This window comes from Canis aureus, chromosome 7, assembly GCF_053574225.1.
Source record: "Canis aureus isolate CA01 chromosome 7, VMU_Caureus_v.1.0, whole genome shotgun sequence".
NCBI classification, from domain to species: domain Eukaryota; kingdom Metazoa; phylum Chordata; class Mammalia; order Carnivora; family Canidae; genus Canis; species Canis aureus.
The window spans coordinates 25,584,928-25,608,858 of NC_135617.1; the positions used below are offsets into that span (position 1 = coordinate 25,584,928).

The 23,931-nt window shown below is 35.4% G+C and overlaps 1 protein-coding gene and 1 long non-coding RNA gene across 8 annotated transcripts in view; one reads left to right on the forward strand and one right to left on the reverse strand.

The window, feature by feature from the left end:
• Nucleotides 1-23,931, forward strand: part of RARS2 (arginyl-tRNA synthetase 2, mitochondrial) — a 53,153-nt gene that overhangs the window by 22,345 nt on the left and 6,877 nt on the right. For 3 of the 7 annotated variants that reach the window (XM_077903128.1, XM_077903130.1, XM_077903127.1), the window contains 6 exons: nt 2,737-2,792; nt 5,421-5,504; nt 8,361-8,437; nt 18,091-18,249; nt 19,809-19,915; nt 21,084-21,179. In XM_077903128.1, coding sequence (XP_077759254.1) covers nt 2,737-2,792; nt 5,421-5,504; nt 8,361-8,437; nt 18,091-18,249; nt 19,809-19,915; nt 21,084-21,179 — 579 coding nt within the window. The remainder of the gene's footprint in view (nt 1-2,736; nt 2,793-5,420; nt 5,505-8,360; nt 8,438-18,090; nt 18,250-19,808; nt 19,916-21,083; nt 21,180-23,931) is intronic. The other 4 variants (XM_077903125.1, XM_077903123.1, XM_077903129.1 and 1 more) reach the window with 4 other exon arrangements.
• Nucleotides 562-22,772, reverse strand: LOC144317155 (uncharacterized). The gene is made up of 4 exons (XR_013383048.1): nt 19,788-22,772; nt 11,087-11,255; nt 10,081-10,146; nt 562-1,109 (listed from the first exon to the last, which is right to left on the reverse strand). It is a non-coding gene; the product is annotated as an uncharacterized LOC144317155 (long non-coding RNA).

Below are 23,931 nucleotides of genomic sequence, written 5' to 3' on the forward strand. Positions count from 1 at the left end.
TACACATGGGAATATAGAAAACCAGTGAACTTCTATTATTTTCTTAATAATATGGTGACTTTATCACTGCACCATGAATAAAATTTTTGGACTCCAATAAACAAAAATCTGGTGATTATATATTCTCTTTAATTAAATATTTAATAATTAACTTTTTTGGAAGAACTAGTTCTTCTATTTTAGTAGACTCTTAAAGCCAAGGTAATGGTTACTACCATATTAAGAACTTTAAAGTAATGTGGTTACCAGAGAACAAAGCCTTATTAGTATTTGTAATGGATTTTTTTAATTGCCAGAAAAAAATAGTTTGAAGTCTTAATACACCTCTAAATAATCCTCATAACTTTCTGATGTGCTGTCAGTACATCCTTATAATATTTGAACTGTTTTTAAATAACCAAAACAGGAAGGGAACACTTTCAGAATACAGTTGATCAGTTGGCACCTCATGAAAATGATCAGAGATGTTGTATTTTATTGTATTTGCCTTCCTAAACGCAGAAGAGTCTTGATGAACTCTTTTCCCACTTGGAAAGTTAGAACTTGCTATAGCCATTTGTTTTCCTTTTCTTTTCTTTTCTTTTTTTTTTAAGATTTTATTTATTCATGAGAGACACAGAGAGAGGCAGAGACATAGGCAGAGGGAGAAGCAGGCTGTATGCAGGGAGCCCAGTGTGGGTCTCAATCCTGGAACTCCAGGTTCACGCCCTGAACCGAATGCAGACGCTCAACGCTGAGCCACCCAGGCATCCCTAGCCTTTTGTTTTCTTAACTATATATTTCTGTGGAGATTTTTTTTTAATGGATGATGAGGAAATTATTTCAGGTTTCCTGATTCTTTATTATAATTTTTTATGGTAACAAACTTAGTTATGATTAGCACCTGGATAACCAGAGGCGAGAGTGGGTTTTATGGATTCCACATTTGTACTGTCTGCTACTCTTAGAGTCAACAGACTCTAAGATTCAGTAAAATTTTATAAGGAATGATTGGTGAGTAAACACTCCCATGGAGTAGACAGATATGAATCTTAACAAAATGTCAAATTGATATTTGAAGAGCCATTTTGTCCATGCTGAAAACCTAGGTAGATTCAATTCTTCTAGTCCTAGAGAAAAAATGCAAAAGCGCTGTGAAAACTTTTTTAAAAAATAATAGTAATATAAATAACTAGCTTGAAAAAATTCAAAGGTCATAAAAGAATATTCATTGAAAGGAATTTTCTTCCCCATTACAGTTTCTTAGCTCTCTCCTTATGTAAGGCATTCACCAATACAGGTTCCTAATTTACCCACCTAGAGATACTCTGTGTTCATAACATGCTCTACACATTGTTCTGCTCCTCCTTTTTTCACTAAACAATATAACTTGTATCCCTTTGACATTTGGAGTACATCCAAGGCTGGCTTATTATTTTATTGTTTCATTGTATTCTATTGTAATTATTTATTTATTTATTTATTTATTTATTTATTTATTTTTCTATTGTAATTTTTTAAAATTGACTTTATTCTGCTTACTTTGGTCCTCCTTTTCTAGTTTCTTAAGGGAGAACCTTAGATTACATACTGGTTTGAAACCTTTCTTCTTTTCTAATACAAACATTCCATGCTGTACGTTTCTCTGCTTTAGCTCACAAATTTGCTAGGGGTCAACTTATTTGCTCTCATTATCTCAGGGATCACAGTCCTTCACTGTCTGGTTTGTAAAACCAGTGTTTCATATATTTTTCTGGTTTTCTGGTTGTTTAAGGCAAAAGATAAATCCAGTCCTTGTTACTCTATTTTGGTGGGAAGTGGAAGATTCCTTATTTTTTAACCTATGGAAGGACCTGTACTTTCTTTCTAAATAATTAAACAAACATTCTTCTAGTGTCATAATTTCACAATTATATGCATATTAATGTAGAATCAAGCACTTAAGTTGTAATACCCTTTATATAAGTCTTTAGAGATGGGTCAAAATTAAGTTCTCGTTTTACCATTTATCCAACTGTTCAAGTTAATTTATTATATTTTTCTAATATTGAGAAACTTGTGAAATTTTCAGATATACACAAAACACAACAGTATAATTAAGTCCCATATCCTTCTCACTCAGATTCAAGAGTCATGAAGATATTGCCAAATTTGCTTCATTATCCTTTTTCCTTGTTGCCTCAGTTCCCTCATCTGTAAAGTAAGAGATGAGAATACCCTACCACACAACTCTAATGAGTATTAAGTGGATTCATGCATGTAACGTGCATGAAACTGTGCCTGTCAGGTAGTGAGTGCTCTAGAAGCATTTGCTATCATTAAATTCTTGATTACAACTTTTGATAGATAATATCCACATATAAATAGAATTTCTTTGGGGTCAGTAATTTTTAAGAGGATAAAGGTTTACAATTAGTACATGAAACTTAATTCCCAACAACCTGCATTGTTTTTGTATTTAAACAATATCTCTGAATTTCTTCATCCTTTTTATCAATCCTTAAATGTATCTGCTTCCTAACTGTGCCATTTCTGTGTATGGTACTACCTCAAGAGTCACAGGATCAGTTTCACTAAGGATGATTCTTTCTGAGTTCCAATTTATCTTTGCTCTAAATTTCTAATTTTTCACTTATCTTTGCCCTAAATTACCAAAGGCCTTAATCCCCAATTGTGTTAAACTATGGAGGCATGACCTAGTTCATTTTAGAACTCTTGTTCCTAGAACAGAAGTATAACTTTTGCAATTATTTGCAGTTCACCTAACATTGCCAAAAAATTTCACGTTGGACATTTGCGTTCTACCATCATTGGTAAGTGTCATTAGTTTTATAGAAAATACTAAACATGACTTTGGGGCAGTATTTGATAATGCATTCAAATGGTTTAATGCTTAAATAACAATAAGATGAAAAGTTCAAATTTATATGAGCTTGATGCTAATTAAATACTATATAAAATGGGAAAAATTAGTTTAGAAGTAAAAAAATTTGTTTCAAAAGCAAAGGATTAACTCAGAAACCAATTTTAACTGTTAGGTTTGTTAATAATTTTAACTTTTTAAAAATATATATATGTATAGAGAAGATCTAAAAGATGCAAAAATGAAAATAGTTATGTGAGAATGATAATCTCCCCAGGTTTTTTGTTCATATACTCTATTTTTTTTAAATGGTGTTATGTATTAATTATATCTCAATTTTTATTTTTATTATTTTTGTTAACAATCTTTACACTTTAATAAGTTTTTTCTTAAGATTTTATTTATTTATTCATGAGAGACACACACACAGAGAGAGAGAGAGAGAGAGACAGAAACACAGGCAGAGGGAGAAGCAGGCTCCATGCAGGCAGCCTGATGTGGGACTCAGTCCTGCGACTCTGCGATCATGCCCTGAGCCAAAGGCAGATGCTCAACCACTGAGTCACCCAGGTGTCCCTATGTCTCAATTTTTAAAAAAAGCTCAATCTCAATCATTTGAGTACTAATTCACAACTGGAAATTGAAATCATACTATTCTAAGAAAGATTGCTATTGTACTTCATAGGTGTAATGCTTCAGTGTGTATGTATATGCTAATACTTTCATTTATTTAAAACATGATATGATGTAGCCCAATTTAAAAACTGCAGTTAGTGACTATCATAAATAAATAAAAAAAAATTAAAAAAAAAAAAAAAACTGCAGTTAGAATTGGAAGAGACTCTGAAGTTTATCTCATCTAATCTGTCTTCTGGTATGCACATGTCTATTGCATGCTTAAAGGAGAGTCATTTAATCTGTCATTTTAATACTTTTAAGAATTGGAACAATCTGTACTTTGTGGCATAGATCATTTTTGAACTGGAGTCACCTGTCATTGTTGAAAGATCTCATGGAGCATTTTAAGAGAGGAAATGACTGAACTTGATTTAAAAAAGAAAATTAAAAATATTCTGTAAATGAAAATCTACACGAGTAGGTCAAAACTGTAGGAGTGAGTAAATGATGGACAGAGCATGATAAAATTGTTTGAAAGTTGTTAAGGAAAATTTTGGACCAGGAAGATATAATATTTTTTGAGAGTTTATTTACCGTGTTCAACGTTTTCTTGTATTAATTAGCTCAATTAATTTCACAACAGCCGTATTTGGTAAACAGTGTTAACTGTAGTCTGTGGAAATTCATATACCAAAAGTAACTTTTCCAAAATAATTCCAAAAGTCTACAATTGTGTCATTTGGTTGATTTGCAAGATAATAAAGTGCTAATTAAAAATAGGAATACAGTCTGAATAGCAGTTGAAGGTTGCTGTTAGAACCATGTAGACTGGGAAAGTCTAGAAGTAGAGAAGCTGGAAGAGGAGTAGCCACAGTAATTTAAGACATGCGGTATTGATGAAGGATTATTTGCAGAATAGTAAATCCATTGTTGTGAAAGCAGGCAAGGATTTATTACAGGATATTGAAGAGTTTGCAAAATTGTTGGAAGTGCTAAAGAAGTTTTAGATTAAGTAACATAAGTCACTCTCAAATTTATGCCACAGAGGTTGGTCATCAAGGGATTTCTGCCGTTTCTGCAGTCCCTTCCAATAACAACCATGCTACCACTGTTGTAGGAAGCTACCACTAGTCCTTCCATGCCTTCTAGAATTCATATTAGCAAAAGAGGCAGCCCCATACCCTTTCAGTTCCCTTGGAGGTCACATGACAGGACACTGCTATTGATGCCACCAAAAAAAAAAAAAAAAAGCCTCCACAGCTGTGCTTGTCAGAAAAAAAATAGAAGTAGCTCCCTTTTCACCTCATTTCTACCTTCTAAGTCTCATGCAAAGTGTATCTGAATGCCAAAACATAAATACTTCTGAAACCTTAACTGCAGGAGATTCTGAGAAATGTAATTTTTAGATTTCCAGCCTCTGCAACAGGCAAGAGCACACTTAAGAGAGTGGAGTAGATGGTGACTATAAAACCAGTGTCAGCAGTAGAGGAAGATGAGGTTCTTGGACTACCATGTGCTCTTTGAGAGCAGGCATGAGGAGATGGACTTCAGTGACTGAAAGAAGGGAGAGTGGACTATTAAGAAAAAAACACCAGTATGGCTCAGGTTCTTTAGGGGATAATCAAGTTATTTCTTGTTAATTACTGAGATTCTGTTATTTTCTATCTTTGGAATTGCAGTTATTCTAACGTGTTCCCAATTCCCATTGATGTTGCTGAAAATTCTGTTCTTGTGAAAATTGTGAGATTCTTTGGAATAACTGACCCCAAATAATCCTCTACTCCCTTTCCATAATGTAGATGAAAACACAATAATGAATATTTTAGTAAAAAATAATTGAGTTGGTAAATTTTGTGAAAAAAAAAATTTCTGTGTAATGCTTTGGTAATAGAGAAGCACATGGTTTTTATGCCAAAATGGATAACAAGAGTGAGAAACGGTTTATTTTATTGATTACTAGGAAATTTTATAGCAAATCTCAAAGAAGCTTTAGGACATCAAGTAACCAGAATAAATTACCTTGGAGATTGGGGCATGCAGTTTGGTAAGTAAGTTTGAGATTTGATCTTTCATTTCACTTTTAAGTTTAGTTTCTTTTAATATGTCATTTGATATTGCAGAATCCAGTGGATACAGTAGTGCCTCCTATCTTTTGTTCCCCCAATGGTCTTTTGCACAAATCTTGTATTCTGTTTGTTAGAGTAATTCTCACCACAAAATTCAGAGCAATACCTGATAAATACAGGCTTTAGTGGTTTTATTAAAGAAAAGTAGCTTATATTTGTCAAATGCAGAAGTGAGTATACGAGGGAAGAAATGAGTCTAGCTATATATACCCTTCTCAACTACAGCCCTGCTATCTTTAAAACAGGTGAAGTCCAGCCTCCCTGGGCCATAATACATGGAGGATGATTTGTTATACCCTGAGCCAGTGGCATAGAGGAAAAAGAAAGTGGAATACTTTGGCTCCCTCTAAAATTGTACAGTAGCAGGGGATCAGAAAGAAAAGAGAGGAAGAGAAGAGTAAGATTCAAACAGTTGAGTGCCATAAACTCAGAACCATAACTACTTCACAATACACCAGAAATCAAGGAAGGGCAAGATAAAATAAAGTTGCTAAGGTAGTGAAGTCCTGTTAGCTTGTGAAATGCAAGCTTTTAAAAATCTCTGGCAACTACAGTGTGTATGTTAAGATCCAGCCTAGTGTCACACAGACAGACCCTTGCCCACATCTCACATTACTATGTTCCTAGTTTCCAACTCTACTCAAATAGGCTTGTTGTAAATCTGTTCTTATTTGTTTGCTTCTCTCCCCTGCTAGGTGATATGTTCCTTAAAGGCATGGATTGTGTCTTAATTATTTTTGTGTCCATAGTGCTTGGCACCAAAGAAGCACGGGAGTGATAAATGAATCTGTCCTGGGAAGTACTTTACAGTACTAATCCAAAAGAAAGGCTAGTTAGTATTTTAAAGCTTCAATAAAGTACAGCATGCACTGCCAGTTCTAAAATTCACTGATGCTATTATGTTCTATCATATCTACTGAAATGAAATCAGTTTCCAAAAGACAGATTTATCATGACTTCTTTCATTTCATTTAATAAAAATCTCTTTTAGACTCCGAAAAAGGTAGAACTTGAACCAATTATCAGTGCCATTACCATTCACTGTGGAGGAATCAGAAAACATGCCCTGAATTTTAAAGATCCACCTGCAGTACATGACTGCTGGTAGTCAGAGGTTTAGGCCATAGGCTCAACAGTCAGATTTAATGGATGGCATCCACTTTACATTAGTTTAACCGATTTGTGCATTTCACAGGCATTAGCAAATATGGTGATTATGGTATTCTTTAATTACAGCTACAGGATTTTATTATTGCAGTGTTTTCTCTAAAGGACTGCTATGGTTAATGAACTGTCACCATTTCCATTACAACCATCATTGTTGAAGAGTTTTAATTTTGGCTGTTTCTGCTATCTCCTATTGAAAGTTGGCAGATAGTTTCCAAGCACAAAATTAGTTTTTGAAAATATATTAGGTTGAATTTTAAATGGACATTCAAATAGCCTTTACTTTTCCTATTTCCATTTTTTAGACACTTTGGGCATCTTTCCACATCCTGCTCCTGAGACCCTGAATCATAATCACATTTGCTTTTGCTTAAAGTAAATAGATCTGATACATTTTTCAGTCATCCTTAGTTCTATCTAAAGCTCCAAAATATTTTATATCTTCATGTTCAGTAGCATCCCACTTTTTGCTGAGCCTCTATAGAAAAATATACCTGTGCAAGGCCCCCTGACAATAGCTCCTTTAAATCTGAAGCTTAGTAATTGATACAGTTACAGAAACAGATTGATTTTTAAAATAGTTAAACCACCTTTTATTGCTCTTGGCCCCAGGCTGCATATATCCTTTCAAACTGAAATTGTGATCATCTTTTAGCAAGAGTATCTTAAGAATATAAATACAGTCTATTACCTCAATTATTTTTTTTTAAATTAAGGTTCAAATTAACAATATCTCCTGAATGCTGAACTTATCACCAAAGACAAAAAAAAAAAAAAAAAGTCATTGACAAATAAAAAACAAATATGTGAGCCAGATAAAAGAATTTTGTTACTTGGTCACCTTGAATGGGAAAGGTAATCAGGTATTTTTGAGTTTTATCTTTTATTGTTTTCCTTCAGTTATTTGTTTAGAACTAGTATTATAACACCAAGCTGATTTCTACCTTTGTTTTATTTTAACATCTACAAGTTTAAAAAGAAAGTTTTGAAATTACCTCCCATCAGTTTGTTTTCACAAGTTTTAAGCATCCAGTGTGCGGCATTATGATTTCCTTCCCCAGGATAGCTGTTTTATTATGCTTGTTTTATTATGTCTGCCAGGGAAGTGTTGGGCACTGTTAGTACCAAGACCAAGTTGGTCCTAGACCCTGCCTTTTATGAGTTCATAGTCTGTTGGTGTCTGTGAAGTTAATTGTAGTCTATTCAATATAGTGAATTTGTGATTCAGTACATTTTTTTAAAGATTTATTTATTTATTCATGAGAGACACAGCGAGAGAAGGGCAGAGACACAGACAGAGGGAGGAGAAGCAGGCTCCATGCTGGGAGCCCGATGTGGAACTCCATCCTGGGACTCCAGGGTCATGCCCTGAGCCAAAGGCAGATGCTCAACCTCTGGGCCACCCAGGCATCCCTGTGATTCAGTACACTGAACTAACTTACTTGAGTTTATGGGATAGCAGATGATATATAGCATGTGCTTGCAGTGCTCTCAGGACACATAATTATGAGAGCTTGATCTTTGATACAACTATACCTGTTCCCTTGCCATGACTGTTCTCTGCTGTTTCATTTTATAATTTTTTCATTTATTGATTATTATGGTAGGTCTTCTGGGAACTGGCTTCCAACTGTTTGGCTATGAAGAAAAACTTCAATCCAGTCCTTTACAACATCTCTTTGAAGTAAGTTGGCAAGAAACAATAGTAGAAAATGCTTCAATTTATTTTTTTCATAGGACTATGCAGCTTGGATTAATTCTTAATCCCGGAGGTTTTAAAAAATGATCTTAAAACAAGGAACTAAAACAATTTAAAATGTTGCTTTTAGTTTACTAGGGAGTTCTTTTGGTTTTCATAACCAAGTGTTTCTTTTATTTCTGTTTTAGTTGATGTGGGACAGTATTTCTCTAGGTAGAGTTGTCTTAGAATAAACACATAAGATAACTGATTCAACACAAATTCCCAAATTTTTTTGTCATTTGCTACGTTACTGCAGCTGTCTTCATGGCAGTAATTCATTTAGACTTGAAAAACATTTTTTTTTTTGCTCTTGTTCTAATGTGGGGGAAGGTACATGTGTTTCTGTGAATTTGTGTGTGCTTTTTTCCATTTCTGTCTTTTGGCTCCTTTTCCTGGCTTTTGCTTAGTGTGAACTCCTTCCTATTCTCCCTCATTTAGTCCTTAGGTTTTTGATTCTCTGTCCTCAGTTTTTCCTGGAGTTCATTAGTAAAGGTCTTCCTGTCCAACTAATCTCCAGGTATGTGTTTCCTTTTCATTGTCCTAAGTTGTTATCTTTGCTGTTTCTGGGCTTCACAAGAAGAAACACCAATACGACATCAGCCCTAATGGTGACTTATCTGGGATCAACTAAAGCTATTAGATCTATGTGTGGGGAAGAACACGTAGCAAAATAGTGCTTTACTTCTCCAGCCAACACTACCAAGAATGCTTCATCATTTTTCTTTCTGTTAAATGATTTTTCTCCTACGGCATCAGCATCTTAGTTAAGTTTGACAAAAATCACATTGTAATTCTTAAAGATCTTTAAGGGTTTGTAATTTCCTCCAGAGTCTAGGCCTGCACTGCACTTTTAATGCCTACATTTTGATTTAGAATATTAACCAAAGGATTTTTTTTTCTCTTTTCCATCAAGTTTTATTGATAGGCAAGAGTTTCAGAATTAATAATTCTTTATAGTTGTCTATAGGTAAAGCATGCCACCTTAGTGCCTGGAATTTTTATGTTATTATCTTTTTAAAACTTGGAATAATGGCAAGTATTTTTTACTACAAGTTTAGTGCACCTTTCTTCAGTTCCAGGCCCACAGAGACAATACATGGCACAGAAAAATACAAATACAAATACCTGCTTGGAGACCTTGTGTCATTGGGAGACCCATTTTTAAGAATTTAGAGATCTAAATTTTTAGAACTTTATATAAAAGTTCCTATTCTCCCCTTTCTCCCACCCCTCCTCAAATATTTTATTTAATCCTGAAAATACTTTTTGTTGCTCGTAATATTTTAAATATTTTAATAAGGTCTGTTTTCAAACTTCACAGAAATGTAAATGTATGTTTCTTTCTATTCAATGTAATATAAGTCTTCAGGCTTTTGAGACTCATAAAAAGTGGGAGATTGCATATCTATATAGAGGTTGTTAATTGATGGATGCACATAAGGAAGGAACAAGGGCTAGGGTAGTTCTATGAATAACTGAAACCTCAAGGAACAATGGCATTGCTTTCATTGAGTGTTCTTTTTGCCTAAAAGCTTCATAGGGAAGTAGCATTTATAAACAAAATAGAACAAGTCAAATATACCCACCTTGCTGTTTGTAATAAAAGTTAGAAATCTAGTAGGGCGCTCACTGGCTCTCCTCCACAGAACTTCCTTTGCAAGACAGAAAAAAAAAAACAAAACAGAATCTAAAGTGGCAGTCTCCAGGTTTTTTTAATCTTTCTGCTAATTTTTACAGATCTAGTTCAACATTTTAAAATTATAGTTTTCGGAACACCTGGATGGCTCAGCAGTTAAGCTCTGCTTTTGTCTCAGGGCGTGATCCTGGAGTTCAGGGATTGAGTCTCACATCAGGCTTCCTGTGTGGAGCCTGCTTCTCCCTCTGCCTTTGTCTCTGCCTCTCTCTCTTTCTCTCTCTCTCTCTCTCTGTCTCTAATGAATGAATAAATAAAATCTTTAAAAAATAATAAGATAAAATTATAGTTGACATTGTGGATTACTTTTAACAAAAAATGTGTTGAAAGCATAAATGAGAAATGTTTTTCCTTTTTTTTAACTTTAGGCATGTATTAATAAATTATTTTATCCTGTTCCTGAAAGAAAACCTGTACTTTGGTTGGAACCCTGGTTTTCCCCTTGTCAAATTGTAGTTGTAAGCTTTTTGAGAGGCAGGACCATATTTTCCTAATCTTTTATTGCCAGCCCCAAACACCATGCCTTGTCTTAAATTTTTAATGAATTTGATCTTATAGTTGTTTTTGTCCCTTTCTATACCTTCCGTTTAAGTTGTGTGATATAAAACCTATCGTATAGCTCCAGGGAAGAACTTAACTATTGTAGGATACACAAGTTACCATTTCTTAGAGCCAAACTTCATCATGCAGTCTACTGATGAAGAACCCAAGGGCCAGACCCAGGATTCCAGCACAGGTAGTCTGGCTGCCAAGTGTTCACTGCACTTCCCTGCCCTCCACTGGCATTGCAGAATGCCTTTCTGACCATTCATTGCCATTGGTTGTGTAATTACTTATGTAACATTTTCCCCTTTTTTCACCCTCAAATTGCTATACCAGGAACACAATTGGTAGTTTACCTTTGTCGCAGTTTCAACTTTCCAGGGTATCTGTTTTGAATTTGGCTCTGGCCATTCAGTAGCAGTTTGTGGCCTGCCTCCTTCTGAATGGCACCACAATCAGCATCCCCCATTTCAGTTTCTCAGTTTTTGTATATGGAAGATATAGGATAGTTTTAGTATTTCTTTTCTGTGATAAAAAATATTTGACACTACAGTCATTTCTCTACTGCATTCCATTTTTGTGCTTTGCTTTATTACTGGTTTTTCTATGTACCTATAGTCATTCTTTTCCCATGATGTTTGGGTGTGTTGTGTGTGGACTTGGAGCTTTTGTTGGTCATCCTTTAAAACCTTTTATTAAGTTGCTTTAATTTGTTTTCATAAAACGGAGAACATGGTTTTATAATGAATGGTTCATCGCCCTGAATTAGCTAATGAGTTAAATAACTAATATATTTGCTGTTTAGAATTCACAGTATTGGTTCAAAGAAAACATATGTAGTAACCTTTGGAACATGTATCAGAAAGCCTTTTCACTTATATCAAAAAGAAATTTCTTATGGTAAAAACTTAAGTTTTAAATCTAAATCCCGGGATCCCTGGGTGGCGCAGCGGTTTGGCGCCTGCCTTTGGCCCAGGGCGCGATCCTAGAGACCCGGGATCGAATCCCACGTCGGGCTCCCGGTGCATGGAGCCTGCTTCTCCCTCTGCCTATGTCTCTGCCTCTCTCTCTCTCTCTGTGACTATCATAAATAAATAAAAATTAAAAAAATAAATAAAATAAATAAATCTAAATCCCGAATATATGGGTGTCGTCATCATTTACTTTTTTACTTGTTTTAATGATAATTTTTAAAAGTAATTTGAGTTTCTCCTAGGTTTAAACTACTTAAATGGACCTCGGGGCCTGGGTAGCTCAGTTGGTTAAGCATACAACTCTTGATTTCAGCTCAGGTCATGATCTCAGGGTTGTGAGATCGAGCCCTGCATTAGGTTCCACTGGGTGTGGAGCCTGCTTAAGATTTCTCCCTCTGCTTCTCTCTCCCTCTCTCTCTTTAAAGAAAAATAAAATAAAATAAAGGTACTTGAGTGGACCTTGATAACATCTAACACTGTTTTAAGAATGTATAATCCAGTCTTTTTTTTTTTTTTTTTTTTTAGAGATTTAGAACTTGGCTCATTGCATGTTGCTTAGTGATGAATTTTGATAATCATAGAAATACCTCTGAAATATGAGCAGTCTCTCACAGAGATAAATATTATGCCAATAAAGTATGCATTAGCATTATACCCTAACACTGGCATTTATAAAGGTAATGTGATATATTGACACAAATAATATAAATTTTCTCTTAAGTTCATAATGACCTCAAAAGTATTTATTATTTTTGCCCTTTCTAAAATGATTTGAGATCATTACAGTGATAGGAATTTATAAAAAGACATAGGAAATTAGAGAATACCTTGTTACCTAGGTTAACCAACTAGGTAACAGTATATTAGAGATTTGACTCTGAGTTTCCTTAGAACAGTAGCAAAAAACAAAAAACAAACAAAAAAAGGCAAGTAGAATATAGAACAAGATCAAAGCACCAGATTCATGAGTGATAATATTTACCTGCTCTCGTTTTTTAAAATGTTTTTAAAATCTCAAAAAATTTCTCAAACTTAGGAAAATAATTCAAGACTAAATCAGTTCTAGACATATATGGGATTATTATTGCAGTTAGAAATTTTTATTTTAAAAAAAAGAAATTTTTATTTTATAAAGACTTGAATTCAAGAGTTCTTTATTGGTTAGATCACATTACTTTTCTTCAGACGAAGGGACTGTGAGCCTTAGTTTATTATTTTACTCTTTATTTTTTTTTTACTCTTTATAATATATATGCATAATATATATGCAAGAAATAGCTGTTAAATTATAAGCCTAATTAAATCTGAACTCAGGCATACTTTCGAGAGTGGTTTTTGGTTGTTTTTTAAGATTTCATTTATTTGAGAGATAGCTACAGAGATAGCATGAGCAGGGAGGAGTAGAACCAGGTTCCCCTCTGAGCCTGACGTGGTGCTCGATCCTAGAATGCTGAGATCATGACCTAAGCCGGAGGCACATGCTTAACCTGCTGAGCCACCCAGGTGCCCCTTGAGGGTGATTTTAAGGGTCATCTTAAGTCATTGTTAAAGATTTCTCATCTCCTAAATCACACAGAGTTCTCCAGACTTTTATGTGCATCTCAGGATGGGGCATGGAGTCTTCTTCTTAGCATCAGTCCACGTTGGTCTTGACTGATGTGCCCAGTATCTAAGCCTACATAATGACCTGGGGGCAACCCAGCTCTGCTTGTATGATCAACTTCACCTGGGAGATCTTTGCTGTGGCCCAGTTCCATAGGCCTAGGAATCAGTCTCCCTATGTGGAGATACCGCAAACCATTTCCCTCAGAGGGCCCTCTGCCATACTAGCGACTACCCAGCTTTTGTTTTTTCTGGGAATGTTTCCATCTCCTCCTCAAATTAGGCAATTCTCCTTCCCTCTCTCCTGGCAGCTTTTCTGTTTTACCATTGTTCTTGACCATCTTCCCCAAAGCCACTAGTCTTTCTCCCTAACTCTTACTCTTTTGAGGGTTACTAAATATAGCTCACTTTTGCATTATGATAACTAAAAGGGACACTCCATTGTCCTCTGAGTATTCTTAGAACAAGGATGGGAATACTGATCAGGGCCAGAGTACACGTTAATAGCTCAGTGATTATCACATCCCATTAAGATGTGCAAAACCTTTTTTTCAGTATGAAAAATGTATATTACTATGTACTATTACTAATTTATTCAGGAAGTTAATCATTATCACCCTTGAATAAAGAGATATGGATATTATTATAAAGAATAAGAATAGGAGATTCCAATATTGAAAGAAGATGAGTAGACAGAAAAATACTAACTATATGCTGGTAATTATATACTAATGAGGAGAAACTTGATAATTCAAGTTATTTTTTTATCTAACAAGTTTTGATTTTATTCTTAACTGATATATTGATTTTTTAAATTATAACTGTTAATTTGTTTAAATTTCTTTAATATTTATCATTAGAAATCCATCTCAACCAGTTCTGTAAGAAATTTCTGATCAAGACTTGAAACATTAAACTAACCAGGAGTTTGTTTGAGTTATAATCATGAATTCATTATGTTTTGTCTGAAAAATGAGATCAAAATTAAATGGATTTTAAGATAGAAGACAAATATACAGTTAATAGTGTCTTTTAAGTTATGCTAAACATTCTTAGCAGTTATTCTCAATTTTAAGACAAAAATAACCAGGGTTGGGGTTAGAGTCCTGTACCAAAGAATTAAAGTGTGTCTATCTTGCTAATGATATTCTAGAATCAAATTTAGAGATTAAGAGAGAGTAAGAGGGCATTATATACTGCTTTTACTTTTTGCACTTATTTCTTTACATATAGACAGATCATCTCAAGAGCTAACTGTAATTATCCTGATTAAATTAGAAACAATGTCATATGCTTTTTGGGAATAGCATCTAGAAATAACGAAAGGGTTAATATTCCCTTAAAGAAGTCTTTTTTTTTTTTTAAGATTTTATTTATTTATTCATGATAGACAGAGACAGAGGCAGAGACACAGGCAGAGGGAAAAGCAGGCATCATACAAAGAGCCTGACGTGGGACTCGATCCAGGGTCTCCAGGATCACGCCCTGGGCTGCAGGCAGCACTAAACCGCTGCACCATTGGGGCTGCCCTCCCTTAAAGGAGTCTTAAACATTTAGTTTATTCCGTAACAAATATAGCTCACTTTTGCATTATGATAACTAAAAGAAAAATTATTTCCATCCTCAAGAATATTTTGCTTAAGACACATTCTTATTATTAAATCTAAATTTAAAATTTCCTTTTTATTCCTTTTGTGTCTAGATCTAGCCTCAAAAGGAAGTCTTCAAAATGCATATTTTCTAGACATAAGAAGTTTGTGGTAACTAAATTTAAAATTGTCTATAATACATAGTATTACATTTATTTTGTGAAAGAAAATGCATTTCCTTCCTAAAATGGTCATAAATGTTAATAATTACAGTTTTTATATTTAGTGCTTACAGGCAGATTGTTAAGTACTAATTAAGGCTCTTGTATTCTGCTTGATAGTGTCAGTTGATGATTTTCAGTAATGTTTGATTTATAACTATAAATTGCAGAAATGCTGAGATTCTTCAAATATTAGGAAGCGTTTGGTTTTATTTTGTTTTAATTATTTTTATTGTAGGTTTTAAGAAAGGGAAAAAGTTCTGGTAAAATTTTTTCTAAAAATATTCTTATCAGTAGTTCACAGGCATATTAGATTTTTAAATGTTAGCTATTTGAGTTTAGAGTCCTAGATTTTTTTTTTTAAAGCCTTTTCTGAAAATAAGGATATTTTGTGTATGTTGGCTTATAAATGGTGTGTGAATGTGCATGTGTGGTGGGTGGGTGTGGGTGTGTGAGAGAGAGAGATTTTGAACCACAAAACATTTAGAGACCTATGTATGCATTTACTCCTATAGGCTGTCTGTTGAGCATTTGTCAATGGATAGAGAGAGATAGGTCATTCAAAAGTTAAGAAGTCTGTCTACTATCTTACAGTGACTGTTTTCCTACACCTTACCAAAATCATCATCTTGTTTCTGACTTATTCTGGACTTACTTCATAGGAATACATGGAAATTAATTTTCTGTGATATGTGTGTCGGGTCTCCTGAGACCACCATCAGGTTTGGTAACTCATTAAGAGGACTCATAGGATTCCACATATAGTTGTACTCAGAGCTATGATTTATTAAAGCAAAAGGATGCAAAGCAACCTTAGTAAAGGGAAAGGCACATATGGTAAAGTTTGTCAAAACCGGGTCCAAGCTTCCAAGAGTCTTTTCCTCGTGGAGTCATACAGGATACACGTAGTTCCTCCTGCAACAAACTGGGACAACATGCACGAAACGTTGTCCACCAGGGAAGTTCGTCAGATGCTCATGCTCAAAGTTTCTATTAGAGTTTGATCGTGTGGGCACCCTCTGTACTAAAATGCCAAACTCCAAAAAGGAAAGCAAGTATTTAGCATAAACTGTATTGTTTTCATAGTTTAAGCACAGTGACACATTGCTATCACGTTGGTGGGAACATTTCCCAAATCCAAGTTCCCAGATGCCAGCCAAGGGCTAATCTTGCAAACAGGACATTTTTAAGAATAGCAATCTCAGGCCTACTATATTAACTCTTCTGCACAATGTGCTTTAAAAGAGGGGGAAAAATAGTTTTAACTTTGGGGGGAATATTTATTCATTAAATTCTGCCATTCCACTAATTAGCACAAGCCATTTATGACAGGTGAGACATTTTGACCATGACGTAGATGTTTAATGCCCTATTTTTTTGCTGGTAGTATCTACTGGGTATAAGCCATATTACAGTTATTCCAGTGTACTCTCCAGCAATAAAATCACTTTATCTGCCACTGATATTTTGATATTACTTTAATAGTTTAGATACTTCATATTTCTCTGGTAATTTATTTGCCAGTTTTTATTACTTTTATCCTACCTTCATAGCTATCTGGAAAAAAATAGGGGAGAGTAAGTTTATCATTCATGTTTTGTCCTGTAAGTGAGTTACAACTTAGAAGTCTTTGGTGGGGAGGGGGGGCAGAGGGTGCAGGAGGAAAAAGAGGGAGAGAGGGAATCTTGAGCAGGCTCTACACCCAGGGCAGAGCCCGAGGTAGGGCTTGATTTCACAACCCTGAGACCATGAAATCAAGAATTGGACACTTAATTGTCCACTACTAGAAGTAAAATCTTTAAAGCCTATATGAATAACTTCAGTACTACTTGAGGTGCAAAGTTAGTGTTTTAACATCATTTATTAACCTTGCATTTTGGAGACTGAAAAACTATTAACGAAGTTATGAACTGGAAGAGTCCTTAATAAGCCATCCAACTCCATTACTGTCATTAAGTAGGGACAGAACTAAACCAGCCAAGACAGATGATGCAAAAACACTCTAGAAGTAAATGGTCCACACAGTTTTCAGGAGCCCAAGTCAGAGTGTAAGTAAGCTAACTATGCAAAGGCCTTACTGGATCACCTATTTTATTGATCTTTTGCAGATTAGAAAACAGTTTTAAAAATCTTTTTTAAAACAACTGCTTGATCAATCTTTGGCTTTTCTTAGCCAGATTGAACCATTCTACTTTCTTTGACCTTTTCTCAGAGAAGTTGCAGCAATAATAATTTCCCTTTTTGTTTAAAAAAAGAAGGAAAGAAAGAAATGCTAGCTTAATCTAACCTAAGCATTCTTAACCTAAGAGTCTGTGAACTTGGGAAGGAAGGAAAAAAAATTACGCATTTTATTTTCCCTAACCGCTGTCAGAAATTTGGCATTTTCTTCCACTAACTACATCACACTTTAAAAAAAACAATAGCTGGATAACTATTCCAATGTATTACCCCCTTTATAAGCATATGTATTTTACTTTATGCACTTAGAAACGTTTTAAGAAGGGGTCTATAGGGTTTAGTAAGGGCTCATGGCAAAAAAAAGAGAAAAAAAAAGGTTACACTCTGATGAGGGCAGTTGGCTGTCCTTTAAATGAAATAAAAAATAGTGAAAGGGAATAAAGGGGAAAGGAGAAAAAATGAGTGGGAAATATCAGAAAGGGAGACAGAACATGAGAAACTCCTAACTCTGGGAAACGAACTAGGGGTGGTAGAAAGGGAGGTGGGCGGGACGTGGGGGTGACTGGGTGACGGGCACTGAGGGGGGCATTTGATGGGATGAGCACTGGGTGTTATTCCATATGTTGGCAAATTGAACACCAATAAAAAATAAATTTATAAAAAATAAAATAAAAACAAATGTAAAAGCTTAAAAAAAAAAAGAAAAAAAATTTTCAGGATTGTGGTTCTTTTTTCTTCCCCTGAAGGTAACTTAAGTGACTAACATACTTCATTTAATGTACTGTTGTGCTTTTAGGTTTATGTACAAGTTAATAAAGAAGCAGCGGATGATAAAAATGTAGCAAAATCAGCACATGAGTTCTTCCAGCGATTAGAACTGGGTGATACACAAGCACTTGCACTGTGGCAGAAATTTCGGGACCTGAGCATAGAAGAATACGTGCGGGTTTACAAGGTGCCCACCTACTCTCCTGCTTTCCTGCGATGCGGTGCAGCTCTTGACTGGTACTACTGAGTAGTGAAGTTGCTTCTTTTTTTTTTTTTTTTTAAATAAGCTCTGTACCCAACATGGGGCTTGAATTCATGAACCTGAAATCAAGAGCCATATGCTCTACTGACTTAGCCAGCCAGTTGCCCCTTGAACTTGCTTCTTAATAAGCTCATGTTTTATTTTTTTATTTTATTTTTTTTAATTTTTTTATTTATTTATGATAGTCACACACACAGAGAGAGAGAGGCAGAGACATAGGCAGAGGGAGAAGCAGGCTCCCTGCACTGGGAGCCCGACGTGGGATTCGATCCCGGGTCTCCAGGATCACGCCCTGGGCCAAAGGCAGGCACCAAACCGCTGCGCCACCCAGGGATCCCTAAGCTCATGTTTTAAAACTAGATTTGTCACTCAGTTGAAAATTAGGACTCTTGAAATACTATTCTTTGGGCTGAAAGTGGAGCTTCAAAAACATCCTGTGAACTTCACAGACAAATACCAGGTGGCATTCTGGTACTTTGTTTCAGTCTGGTTTCTCTTTTCTCTCTACTGTTCATTCCTTTTTCTTAATCATTTTTTTTTTCCTTCGCTTCCTCAGGCCTGTATGTGAGGCATATAAATCTGTTCATTTGATATTTTAGAGGATAGGAGAAATACAACAGTGAATAAGTCCTTTTGTTGTGGACTTTACATTCCAGCATGGAGACAGACAGCAAATTAACCAAATTAAAGACAATGGGAATTAAACAACATACGCAGTATGTTAGGTGGTGACAATGCTATGGAGAAAAGTGAAGCAAGCAAGGGGAGACAGAGTATGCTGTCTGTGGGTGGAATGAAAAGAGTTTCGTTAAACCCATGTGTCTGGAGTAAGGAAGCAGGAAACTTGAAGAGGATGTAGAGTGGAGCAAGATATAGGATGTTGTTCAGGGCTGTCCAGCTGAGATTCTTGCTGTGACAGAGATGTTCTGTGATATGCTGCTCAGCATGGTAGCCACTAGCCACAGGTGGCTATCGAGTACTTGAAGCATGAGTAGTGTTACTGAGAAACTAAATTTTCAATTTTATTTAATGTGAATAGCCACGTGGGCCTAGCAACTGCTGAATGGGACAGCGCTGTACTATTGTGAGGACTCCTATGTGGGAGAAGTTAGAAGGTTGAACAGGGGCAGCCTGGGTGGCTCTGCAGTTTAGCGCCGCTTTCAGTCCAGGGCAGGATTCTGGAGACCCAGGATCGAGTCCTGCGTCGAGCTCCCTGCATGGAGTCTGCTTCTCCCTCTCCCTCTCCCTCTGCCTGTGTCTCTGCCTCTGTGTGTGTGTGTGTGTGTGTGTGTGTGTGTGTGTGTGTGTCTAATAGATAAATAAAATCTTAAAAAAAAAAAAAACGGTTGAACAGAGGAGTGACGTGATCTTGATCTAGTTCTTATCTTCCCCATCTGTGTGACAGACTGTAGAGCATCCTCTTTTGTCTGGGGGCAAGATAACAGGATATTTAAGTAACTTACTTTTTTTCTGAACCCTTTTAGCGTCTAGGAGTACACTTTGATGAATACTCCGGAGAATCATTTTATCGTGAAAAATCTCAAGAAGTCTTAAAGTTGCTGGACAGTAAAGGACTCCTACAGAAAACAATGTATGGTCAGATTACTATTCTTTTAGTAAAGTTACTTCTTCTTTGAAAAAATTGGTATTGATTAGTCTCCCAGTAAGGATAATAGAATGTGGCGTGCAGCCTTCTCAGCATTTTTTTATAGTGTTTTTTGCTGTTCAAAGTGCTTTTCTACATACAATCTTTTGCTGCCATTACAAGATCCTGGTAAGGCTGGAAGAAAAGTTATCATCTGCTCTTCACATGTGCAGAAACTGAAGCACAGAAAGTAAAGTGACCAGCCTATTGTCACACAAGCTGATAATGATATAACTGGAAAAAGGAGATAGAACTTGCATCTTCTTACTCAACCCTGCCTTTTTTAAAAACTGTATCCTGTTCAGAATGGATTTAAGGCACTTTATGTAAATAGGTATAATTTAAACTTTTAAAAGAGTAAAATGAGGATATCAGGAAGCAGGGGCAGAAAAACTAATATGGAATTAGGAATAAAAATGGAAGATCATATACTGGGAAACTGTTTCCTAACTTCAAGTAGATTTCTAATTTAGCTTTGAGCTTTCTGTCAGCCAAAAAAACAGAAATAGTACCAGTCACAGGAGCCCACGCATCTGTAATATAGAAGCAAACCAGTCACTTAAAAGTGCCAGATTTCATAGTACCAAAGAGCACTTTCCTTCATCATCTTTATGAGAAAGACATGGAGAATGTGGTTTGTAACATCCTTAGTAATGTCTGTAAGGCAAATTTTTAGATCGCTGTATATAGATTCTAATTTTTTATAAGGCAAGAAAGATGATAAAATTATATGGCTTATTACTCAAGAGTATTTTTTGGCATGTTAAAAATTAGCCCAATATTGAGTGCTATCATTTGAAGTAGAAAACTATGATAAACATCATATTGGTTAAACTGCAGTAGAAATCTCATTTAAACTGGGTATGTTAAAAATTTATCTAAGTACCTTTATCCAGAGGTACAGAGTTTAAAAAGGTAGGATAACCAAATATTAGTTACATCGTACCCACTCTTAGATTCATGGTTAGATTCCTTCTTGTTTTTCGTCATTGATGGTTATACTGCTTATTGCTGCTTTAATAAAAAGTAGCCTCTGGTTTGCCAAAGATAATGTTACAGTATACTTTTAAAGGTCTTAATTTGTTTCTTCAGAGTTAACTTTTTGCATTTTTAGAAAAGGAACAGCTATAGTGGATCTTTCTGGCAATGGTGACCCCTCCTCAATTTGTACCCTAATGCGAAGCGATGGGACTTCTCTCTATGCAACCAGGTTTGTATCTAATGTGAAGGTCAACATCAGAATGTATATGATTTCATGTTCTTTATTGTAGGACCAGTGCTAAAGTGATCATTTTATCCTCAAAGCTGTTATCAAATCCTAGCTTCTAAATCTGTTGTTATCATCACTTTGAAATATATTTATTGGGTTTCTATTTATTGCCAATCATAGTTCCTAGAAAGGTTTAATATCATCAGGAAAGTGACTGAAAAAAACTATTTACAGTTAGTTAAACATTATAGGATTTCCACAGTGAATACATTGGTCTACAAACTGTAAAACCGAGGTACCTCATAATCAACTATAAATTTTTTCTGACTGCATATTGGCAGGAAATGTACTTAGAAGGTGGTCATAGTGGCTCAGTGGTGTCCTCACTCTGTAAAGACCATGTTATGTACACATAAGTATCAGTCCTCATTCAGACTGGTAAAATAGGCCAAGGGAGAAGTAGGCCATGTTGCCTTTTTTTTTTTTTTTTTTTCCCCATCTGTTTCCATGGCTGATCCCTGTGGAGAGGAACAGTTTCTGTTAATCAGTTAGAACTCAATTTATCAAGCACACTTATGTCTGGGACAAACCAATAGGAAGGAGAAGATAAGACCATATAAAAGGCACACAAGCCAGCATGGCTATAGTCAGGCACTATTGGCAAAAGGCTCTAGTGTCTTCCAGGCTAGAATTTTATATTGGATCATAAACCCACTTTATAGGATAGTTAAAGAAATGATATTTATTATTCTTGTTAACTACAGTCATTTGTTCTAAACAGCTTTATACAACCATCAGATTCTCTTACTGTACCTTAGAAAATTGATCCTTTACTTTCTGTTACTTTTTGGCATTTCCCTTTATCAATTCCATACAATTGGAGTTAGAAAGTAAGAAGTACATTTCTTTACCTAGAATTTTAAAAAAATACTAGAAAAATAGTTTGTGCCACCCAATTATTGATGGACAGATTACATAAAGAAATCCTTGAGCAGTGGCTATAAGAAATGTATCCACTCAGATCAGAGGCTCCATGTCATAATGATTATAGCTGTACTGATTTGTTTAGCTTTCTTGGGTTAACATTCATTAGGTCTAGATTTTTCTACCTATACTCTGTCTTTTCTCTTTGGGAAAATAGTTGTGTTTTTGCCACTTATTGGAATGTTTGATATTTCATTTAACTTTAACTTGAGTTTCTGCCCTTTCAGTAGGTTCCTTATAGAATACATCTATATATATGGATATAAATTTTAAAAGTTGTTAGAACAGACAAAAGTGCAAGAGAATACTTACAAGAGCACAGGGTGAGGCTGGAGACCTAGAATTTTTTCTGAGACCAGAACTACCACCTGCCCTCTCTGGTCCATGTAGTCCGTACTTTGAAATAAGAAGCCTGGGTAGCACAGTTAAGCATGCAACTCTTGGTATTGGCTCAGGTCATGATCTCAAGGGTCAGGAGATCGAGCCCTACAATGGCTCTGAGCTCAGTATGGAGTCTGCTTAAGACTCTTTCTCCCTCTCTTTCTGCCCACCCCTCTCCTCTCTCTCAAAATAAATAAATCTTAAAAAAGATTTTATTGTTCTTCAAGAGCCAGTTTTTGCCTCTATGGCAAGTGCATGCTCTATGTTATATCAGGATCATGAGATGGGAACTAATGACATTTTAATGCTCCCAACATTTCAAAAGATTTCAGAATTTTATTTTATTTTAAGAATTTTATTTAAGATTTTATTTATTTATTCATGAGAGACACAGAGAGAGAGAGGCAGAGACACAGGCAGAGGGAGAAGCAGGCTCCATGCAGGGAGCCCCATGTGGGACTAGATACTGGGTCTCCAGGATCACACCCTGGGCTGAAGGCGGCGCTAAACTGCTGAGCTACCTGAGCTGCCCCAGACCTCAGAATTTTTAAAAAATCTTCCCAGTGTCCTATATTGTTAACCAAAATAGCTTTAATTTTAAATTTCAATATTTTCATAATTTTGATTGAAATTTCATAGTTTATGGTTTTTCATTTTCTTACTAGATGCAAACTAAATCTTTTGTACTTAATCAGAGAAAGAAAAGTTGAGTTTTTGCCAAAGCACTGTATGATCTTTTACGGTGCTTTAGGAAGTATTGCTTATGACTGATTGAAGGCTTTGAAAGTCCTTGATAGTACTAATAGAAAAGTGGCTAAAAGATACCAATGTAGTTGCCACATCACCTGTATTTTGAATATGTTCTTTAAGAAAGTGTACTGCAGAAAAGTGGCACTTAGGTGATTCTTTCCATGAAAGGCTTAATTAACAAATCATACAGCATTTATATCTACAGACACTTTGCCTAGACTTATTTTAGTTAATACTATTACTACTTTTTCCAGAGCTTATATTTATTTATTTTGGCTTTTTTTATCTTTCACAGTACATTAATTATTATTGCTTTTCCCAAGGCTATTTTTTTTACTTTATATCAAAGTATGATATTAGGATTATATAATCATGGGTAGTATACCCTAGACTGTGGGATAATCAGACTTTTTTTTAAATTTTTTTTTTATTTTTTATTTATGATAGGCACACAGTGAGAGAGAGAGGCAGAGACATAGGCAGAGGGAGAAGCAGGCTCCATGCACTGGGAGCCCGACGTGGGATTCGATCCCTGGTCTCCAGGATCGCGCCCCGGGCCAAAGGCAGGCGCCAAACCACTGCGCCACCCAGGGATCCCATAATCAGACTTTTTAATTAGAAATGCCTCATTACTATG